Source organism: Rosa rugosa, chromosome 6 (genome assembly GCF_958449725.1).
Source record: "Rosa rugosa chromosome 6, drRosRugo1.1, whole genome shotgun sequence".
Taxonomy (NCBI): Eukaryota; Viridiplantae; Streptophyta; class Magnoliopsida; order Rosales; family Rosaceae; genus Rosa; species Rosa rugosa.
The window spans coordinates 17,434,764-17,444,032 of NC_084825.1; the positions used below are offsets into that span (position 1 = coordinate 17,434,764).

Sequence of the window (9,269 nt, forward strand, 5' to 3'; positions counted from 1 at the left end):
GAAACTCCTCATTGTTGGTTCGTGGTTGGAAGGGTGGTCTGGGAAAGGCAAAAAGCCTAAAGCGGTGAGCCGCGGAAGCGAGATGAAGATTCTGGCGATGAAAGAAATGCCGGATGACGTCTCCCAGGAGTGGGCTTCAATTGGAGCGGTGTAGTTCGATTAGAGCTGTGTGGATTGAGACGGCTTCAAGCCCCTGCTTTTTGGTCAAGGCCCATTCCTCTTCCGTCTTCCTCTTTAGACATCTTTCGTTATTTAGGGTCACTAAATATTGTATTATTGAGGGTCAATAAAACGTCTTTTTATTTCACGCATCTGCACACCGGCGTCAGCATGCATTTTCTCTGATTGAGGGTAAATAAATTTTGTTTTACTGATGGTCAGTAGACATAGTTTTTATTGAAGGTCAATCATTGATGATGGTTCGTTTCACATAGGATCAAGTATAATGGCCCAAGTACTACACGCCATCATCTTGCATTTTCTCCAATTGATTGAGGGTAATTCGTTTTGGGGATCAATAAAACGTCATTACTGACCCTCTATAAAAGCAGTACAAATTATTGCCCCACAATAAAACATTGATTTTTAGGGACTGAAAATCACCAAGTGTAATGTGGACCTGTGTATTATGCAAAATTTTCCTTCACAGTTAACCGAAAACCAATTCAAAACATACAAAATCATCCAAAATCATGTCTTTACTAAAATAAGTTCTTGAAATTTACAAGTCCTAGCTTCAAATAAGTTCTTGAAAAATTAGTTCTATTAACTCTGTTTGCAATTGCTGAAAGGACCTTCAAGCGTTATGAACCTCTCAAGGATCGTCTTTCTCATTTCATCCCCTTTTTGTTTGGTTGGTTCCTCCCCATTTGCCAGGCTCTCCATGAAATGGAGCAGAAAAGGCCCACAATCTGCCCTGTAAAGCAGCATTTGAAGTTATGTTATAACTTTTCCACTGAAAACTAAAAAGTTTCCAAATGAAATACTACAATTTAATGAATACTGTTCACAAATAACAACTTTGTGAACATTATGACTAAGATGATATTCTTTTTAGGGATCAACAAACTGACATTTTTTTTTTCAGCTTACCTAAAACTTGGTACGAATGAGATGATCATTTCAATGTACTTACGATGATGTGTTTTGCTGCGGGCAGTTGAAGTCTTCCACGAGTTTGTAGTCGTTTGGCCCTATGTTGTTATCCAAAATCCAACTTCTTGTTTCTTTCTCATCCCCTATCATATCTTCAATTACAATATGAAGATCTCCCTTTTCCGTCTCACCCTTGCATTTTTTCCTTGATACCTCTGGATTATGGCTTTCTCCTGGGACTCGCGTCTTTGATTTGTGCACATCAAGAATGAACTTCCTTATGTACTTGACCTATTTTTTTTTTTTTTTTTTTGCAGATACAAAAGGTTAATGCTTGATATTTAGTGAGAGGCAATAAACTTTACCGAGCCTCAACAAACATCCTCAAATTTTTTGAAAATCAACAAAGTATTTTGAATTTGAGTACTTACCACTGTGTTTGCATTTTTGTGGTATTTCTCCTTTTCTGTGAATCCCTCCTTTGGTGGCCGAAGGGAGTTCATGTGAGTGAAGCATTTTTTCTTATTGTCTATTACCAGAAGAGTGTAGTGGTTGCTTGACTTGTGGTGGATAGGTATGATTTAAAACCCAGCAGTCATTCTGGAAAGAAAATCAACTACTTAGCATCAAGAGCAACAACATATTCATTATCACTGATTCCTGAACATTATCACTGATTCCGGACCCCTAATAAAGGTTTATGGACGGGCCAATAAACTTTTATTCTCCTGGATGAATCTTCATTTTTGCTGTTTATAACTTGAGCTACGAATTAAAGCAACTAAACCCGAAACTTCATCAACGAGCTCAATAAACATTATCACTGATTCCTGACCCCGAATAAAGTTTTATCGAGGGGCCAATAAACTTCCATTGTCCCGGATAAATCTTCATTTTCACTCTTTATAAGTTGAGCTACGAATTAAAGCATCTAAACCCGCAACAAGAAGACCCTAGATTTTTCATCAACGAGCTCAATAAAGCAATTTTATACATTCAATCAATTTCGGAAAATCTCAAAACCCTAGAATTTTTACCTGCTTCTGAGAATGTGAACTGCCGGAGAGTCTGAATAGAGACGAAGCTGCTTTTGGCGAATCGTTCACGAGAGAGAGAGAGAGAGAGATTAGGGAGGGAGGGAGGGAGCGGGATTGCTTGTTGACCCTCAATAACAATTTTATTTGGAGGCCCTAGATACGGGCCTACTTCACCTTGGCCCAGGTGCAGAAGAAGAAAAAAGGCCCAGCTTGGCCTGTTGCTCGCGTGTAATCGTGCATTTTCTCTTTCCTTTTATTAAGGGTCAATAAAGTTGGTTTTATTAAGGTTCATTAACATTCTTTTTGGCAGAAAAGTATTTTATTGTGGATCAATAACGTTTATGTTATTGAGGGTCATCAATTAATATTCTTTTGATTCGTCGCAGCTACACAAATATAATACAAATTCATCATTCAACCTCTTTGTTGGAGGGTTGTGCTCAAGCCCATGAGCAAAGAAACACTTTGTAATATCATATTAACATTTGATATTTATTTACTTTGAAACTATCCAATGAAAATCAAGAAAATTAATTTAATGAAATTAAAAACTCAACCAACACATTGGCTTTTGAATACCATATCATTTCAAAAAAAAAAAAAAACTTTAGATATTAACTGAAAATAAATTGTTGAAATTTAGGGTTTAGGGTAGCACATATGGTACCCTAAATTTCTCAGCTAACAATACTTTTCTCAGGAAAAAGAATGATTAATACCTTCTCAATAAAACAAACTTTTTATTGACCGTCAATATGAGAAAATTCACGATTACGCCGGTGTGTAGGTGCGGGCAATAAAAAATCATTGACACCATGGAGTCACCTTGTTCTAGTAAGTAAAAGCTGATGAACGCCTCCAGTCCCTTCTTTAACCAGATTTGCTTGGAGGTTTTTCAGATCCAAAATCCCTTCCACTGTTTTATTATGTCTGCTTTGTTAAAGAAAGAGTTAAATACTAGTTACTCCCTATACTTATCTTGCTGACGTGGCATTCATTTCACACTAAAATGACGATTATACCCTCACTTACTCTTTTTTTATTATTTTTTTTTCTCTTTATTTTTTCTTTTCTTTTCACCCCTTCTTCTAGCTCTCTTTCCTCTTTCTCTCTCTCTCTCCCCCCCTTCTGCTTCCAAAGAAGAAGCAGCCGCAACAGCAGCCCAAGAGGCGGAGCTGCAAACCCCAACCGGAGTCAAGCCGGATCGGTCTGGTCGACTCGTCTCAGCGGCACGATGCGTATCCCGGTAGTCTCTGCTCTGAAATACCGATGACTGCAGCAAGAGGAAGCTCGAAAATTTCTGGGTTCGCCGGTGGGTTTTCCAGTTCAAGCCAAATCGCGGTGCCACACCTATATCAGAGTCTTCCTCTCGACCTCGCCGATCTATCCATGGTGTTTATTTGTTCAGATGATGATCCAAGTCAGAGAATCGAAAGGGGGAAGCTTTTGGGTTTTTATGGCAAGTTTCCATGCTTTTCCGGCAGCTCCGGCCATAAACCACTACGCCGCCGTCATCACAGCCATAAACCACTCCAGCTTCGCCGGCTGGAAGCCCTCCTCTTTGAGCCCTCAGGTTCCAAGCCCTCACTACTTTTCCAATGCGGACGAGAGCCTTCTCCGAGTCATCGATGGATTTAGAGCCCTCATGGAGTCTTCGATGAGATTTTGTTTAGGTCTGTTTGGGTTCTCAGAGATCGTTCAGAAATATGTAAAAGGATTAGATTTTGATGCTTGGGAATTGTCAGTATTGGTTAGAATTCATTTGGGTTTGTTCAGATTTTATGATTTGTGATTCTGGTTCTGTTGATTAGTGTTTGGATTATTTGGTAAGAACTAGATGATATTAGTTGGTATTATAAGAATTAATCTGTGTTTGATTTGGCTACTTTGATTGTATATGTTGGGAGTTGAGAGGAATGATGGCTGTGATGGTGGTGGTGGCACTGGTGGGTGGTCGTTGACAATGGTTTACGGAAGAGGCCGGTTGGGGTTTGCAGCTCCGCCTCTTGGGCTGCTGCTGCGGCTGCTTCTTCTTTGGAAGCAGAAGGGGGGGAGAGAGAGAGAGAGAGAGAGAACGAGGAAAGAGAGCTAGAAGAAGGGGTGAAAAGAAAAGAAAAAATAAAGAGAAAAAAAATAAATAATAAAAAAAGAGTAAGTGAGGGTATAATTGTCACTTTAGTGTGAAATGAATGCCACGTCAGCAACATAACCGAGGTTTTTGACGGCAGGGACGAATTGAGCGGAAATTGAGAGTTCAGGGACTTTTTAGGTGAAATTCGAAGGTCAGGGACTGAAACGACGAAACCCTATAAGTATAGGGAGTAACCAGTATTTAACTCTTAAAGAAACTAATGCTTTTGTAGAGCTGAGAATATCAAAAGTATCTAGTAGTATTTGTATCATTTGGTTCCAAGAAACACTTTGTGCTATAATATTAACATTCTAGAGTTGTACGTTATTGAGGGACAATAATCAGTGCAAAATACCATTTTCCCGTTTTATTGAGGGACAGTAATGATTGACGAGTTGTAATTGAGGGTCAATAATGAGTGCAAAATCACCACTTTCGAGTTTTAATGAGGGTCAATAACGAGTGCAATGCTATAATATTAACATTTCCTAGAGTTGTTATGGAGGGTCAATAATACGTGACAAGTTGTTATTGACGGTCAATAATTAGTGCAAAATCAATATTTACCAGATTTAACCGGCACTCACTAGTGAACACTCAATTTCACCTGTGCTTAAATTAGTGACAGTTAGATCAGGTTGGGAGTGTTGTTGTCAATTATTTCTCCTTGTATCACCGGGAAAGTAGGAGAAGTACTCTCCTAGTCTTTTGCAACCTCTGATCTCCTAGTGGCCGTGTGAAAGTATGTGTTGAATGAGAATAGCCCAATATACTTACAATTTTCCCCTTCTTCTTCTGTCCTGCATATCAGACTTACAGTTTGTGCTTATGCACTTACACACCAAAACATTAAAAAAATTGTCCAAGAAAATTTAAAAAGAAGAAAGAAGACCCTTTGAATGGGAATTGGCTCCCCATATTCCTCCCGCAGCTTAGTGAGCCGGTCATAAGCCTCCTCATGGTCCTGCGAGTCGCCACTGGTCTCGTCGATATTCTCCCAGGGAACAGTAGGAAAGGACAAGGGAGTAGTGCGCCTAGGAGCCTTGCGAGTCGCAGCCCTCTTGCTTGTCTCAGCCTCCGGATGGGGCTCCTCCTTGGGTGGTGCAGCCTCCTTTCTGGGAAACCCTGGGGGGTGACTTTGCAGATTTTGAACCTCCACGGCCAGCTTATCGAGTGCAGTGTGACAGTGGATCAGGGAAAAGTTCAGGTCAGCCACGTAGTCAACAAGGCAAGTGACCTTCCAGTCGGTCACCATAACAGCATCGCGGAGCGAGGAGCGCAGGTCCTCCAGAGAGGAGGCAATGGAGTCAAGAGAGACCACAGGCCGAGGAGCGCGAGGAGGTGGAGGATTGGAGGACTCACCAACACGCAGCCGAGGAGATCGACGAGTAAGAGGAGGAGGGCTCCGGCTGCGTTCACGAGTAGGGCGAGAGTCTCCAGGATGAGTCAAGCCGGCGCGAGCGGCGGCCTGACGACCTTCCTCTTCTAGGGAGAGAAGAGGATGACGCTGATTCCCTCCAATACGGGTGGTGATCTTTGTGCGAACCATGATGAGAAAGACGTGGGGAAGAGATAAGTTGAATCTGCACACTCAGACAAACCCTAGTGAAATCTGGAAGAAACGAAATCCTCTTTATATGGAGCCCTGGTAGGGGCGAGAGAAACAAGAGGACACGCCGTTTCAACATAGCGTCTCCAAGAAGGAGAAGAGTTATGACAGTTTAATTAACCGATAAATACGCATGCATATCGAAATCTCCCCCGATCAAAGTTGACTGCAAACTGGTAGCCAGCGAGTCCATCAGTAAGAAGAAAGTCAAGATCGACCCCTACCCTCAATCAGAGAAAATGCATGCTGACGCCGGTGTGCGAGTGCGGGAAATAAAAGACGTTTTATTGACCCTCTATAACACAATATTTAGTGACCCTAAATAAAACGAAAGATGTCTTTTGACCATCAGTAAAACAAATCTTCCTCAATGAATTTACCTTTGATGAAAACAAAAAGGCGTGTTATTGACCCCCAGTAACCTAATATTTAGTGACCCTAAATAAAACGAACTACTCTCAAGGAAACACACTTTATTGACCTTTAATAACAACAAAGTTTAATCGATAAGAGAAAATGCAAGATGGTTGGCGTGTAGTACTTGGGCCATTATACTTGATCCTAAGTGCGGGAAACAAAAAGACGTTTTATTGACCCCCAAAAACACAATATTTAGTGACCCGAAATAAAACAAACTACCCTCAATCAAGAGGAGAAAATACGTTCTATCAGCCACGAGTGTAGGAATTGGTTATTGAAAGATGTCCACAATACCACAACGACAAAGATGTCCTCAATGATTGACCTTCAATAAAAACGGCGTCTACTGACCATCAGTAAAACGAAATTTATTTACCCTCAATCAGAGAAAATGCATGCTCACGCCGGTGTGCGAGTGCGGGAAATAAAAGACATTTTATTGACCCTCAATAACACGATATTTAGTGACCCTAAATAAAACAAAAGATGTCTCTTGACCATCAGTAAAACAAATCTTCCTCAATGAATTTACCTTTGATGAAAACAAAAAGGCGTGTTATTTACCCCCAGTAACCTAATATTTAGTGACCCTAAATAAAACGAACTACTCTCAAGGAAACACACTTTATTGACCTTTAATAACAACGAAGTTTAATCGATAAGAGAAAATGCAAGAGGGTGGCGTGTAGTACTTGGGCCATTATACTTGATCCTAAGTGCGGGAAACAAAAAGACGTTTTATTGACCCCCAAAAACACAATATTTAGTGACCCGAAATATTAGCTTTTTGAAGCCTTGAATATTGGAATTCTAGTGACAATGGTTCTTTTAAGGCCGAAGTCTTATTCTTTAATATTTATTTTATCCGTTTAAGTGATTTCAGAGTGATTTTTGTTTAAGTGATTTCAGAGTGAGTTTTATTCTTATTCAGAGAAAATGCAAGAGGGTGGCGTGTAGTACTTGGGCCATTATACTTGATCCTAAGTACGGGAAACAAAAAGACGTTTTATTGACCCCCAAAAACACAATATTTAGTGACCAGAAATATTAGCTTTTTGAAGCCCAGAATATTGGAATTCCAGTGACAATGGTTCTTTTAAGGCCGAAGTCTTATTCTTTAATATTTATTTTATCCTTTTAAGGCCAAAATTCCAATGAATTTTTTTTTTGATCTGAAGGGTCGTGAATTTTATTAACTCCATAATTTAATAAGAGGTTGAATCAGGGAGACAGAGTGGGAGAATTTGTAGTGAAAGAACTTATTGAAAACCAAAGGTCGTGAATTTTAATAAGAGGTATATGTGCTGATACAATGGTTGTAATTATAGTGAAGAGGTATGTCAAGAGGCATAATGGTTGATGATGATAACTATAAATTAAATGAGCGAGTTAACAGATAAAATTTTCCCACAAGAGGCACAATGGACAGACTTAGCAACTTTCCAGACGAGTTAGTAGACAAAATTTTGTGCATTTTGCCAATTCAGCAGGCTGTGAAGACATGTGTTTTATCAAGCACATGGCGGTATACATCAAATAGGCTTTCACAACTTGTGTTCGATTGGAAGCATAACGGGAATTGGAGCAACCCAGTGTTTGTCGAAATGGTTGATCACGTACTCTCAAATCATGTTGGGCCCATATACAGGTTTAAACTAGAGCATCGAGAGTTTCTAGACCCAAGTGACATTGATCGATGGATCTTTCATGTATCAAGAAACTCTGTCAAAGAGTTCATACTTGATATCTTCCAAAGGGAACCCTACAAGATCCCTGAATGTTTGTATTCCTGCCAAGATATTACATCTCTCACTTTATGTGGTTGCTTGCTAGATCCACCTCCTACATTCAGAGGATTCGTGAGCTTGAAGAGAATTGAATTTTATTACGTTTCCCTGGCCCAAGATGTATTTGACAATATGCTTGGTTACTGTCCTTTGCTTGAAGTGTTGATTCTGCAATGCTGTGATGGTTTCACCCATTTCCGTATTAATGCACCAAAACTCCAATATCTTAACTTTGAAGGTTCTTTTGATGATGTTACTCTCAAGAATATCTCAAACCTTACTGATATTACCATTTCTATGTGTGAACGAAGTTTTGCTGGTGGTGGTTCTAGTAATTTGGTCAAGTTTTTCAGTGACCTGCCTCGAATTCGAAGGCTCACAATTAAGAATTACTTTTTAAAGGTAAATGATTGTTTGTTTTCATGTTCATGTTTTTTAGTTCTAAACACAACCTGATGATTATTAACACCGAAATGCAGCTGTGACTTAGTGTCATCAAATAATATTTGTCAGATTGGTTTTGATAAAATTGTGAATAGATGATCTACTGTTATTGTTAATGTTGATTGTTGTTGGTTTTCTGTTATATATTTAGGTGTTCTTTTATTCAGTTCATGAGCCTTGAAAGATAGAAATCCTTTTAGTTTAGGTGTTCTTTTAGTGTATGTTTTATCATTCCAGTTTCGAAAAATTGGTTGCTAAGTAGTTGATTTTTTTTTTTTCCAGAATGAATGCTGGGTTTTAAAAAATCTGAGGCCGAGTAATCGATATGAGATGAAATGTGCATTATCTAGGGGATTTATTGTCTAGCAGTAAAATTTTATTGGGCGTTAGGAAGGATACTGAAGATGTTGATTTTGAAAGTTTAGGAAGTTTATCGACCCGCACCAAAAGTTTACTGGGGGTCTGGAATCAGTGTTTATGTTTTTTATCTTTGTTTTGTTTGTCATTAAATAATATTTGTCAGTTTGTTTGAGATAAGATTGAAATGCAGCTGTGAGGGAATTTGGATGAATTGAGAATATATGATCTACTGTTATTGTTATTGAACATATTCAATTCAATCTTTGTTAATAGCATTTTTTTTTTCTTCTCCAGTATTTGGCTGTTGAATACCTGCCAAGTGTGCTGCCAAATCCATGTTTACATTTGACTTATCTTTCGGTATCCATAGACTTCACTGTTCTGGA

General features: G+C 39.2%; 1 protein-coding gene across 1 annotated transcript; it reads left to right on the plus strand.

Moving 5' to 3' along the window:
* Positions 1-7,713: 7,713 nt before the first annotated feature.
* On the plus strand, positions 7,714-8,704 carry LOC133716310 (F-box/FBD/LRR-repeat protein At1g13570-like). Its single transcript, XM_062143017.1, has 2 exons — positions 7,714-8,481; positions 8,675-8,704. Exons 1-2 carry the CDS (start codon positions 7,714-7,716, stop codon positions 8,702-8,704), a joined length of 798 nt encoding a protein of 265 aa, XP_061999001.1.
* The last annotated feature ends 565 nt before the right edge of the window (positions 8,705-9,269 follow it).

Excerpts from the sequence above, each read along its gene's own strand:
- LOC133716310 (XM_062143017.1), top strand. The coding sequence starts at position 7,714 with ATGGACAGACTTAGCAACTTTCCAGACGAGTTAGTAGACAAAATTTTG. Across the intron at positions 8,482-8,674 it reads TTAAGAATTACTTTTTAAAG|GTGTTCTTTTATTCAGTTCA; the intron begins GTAAATGATTGT and ends TTATATATTTAG.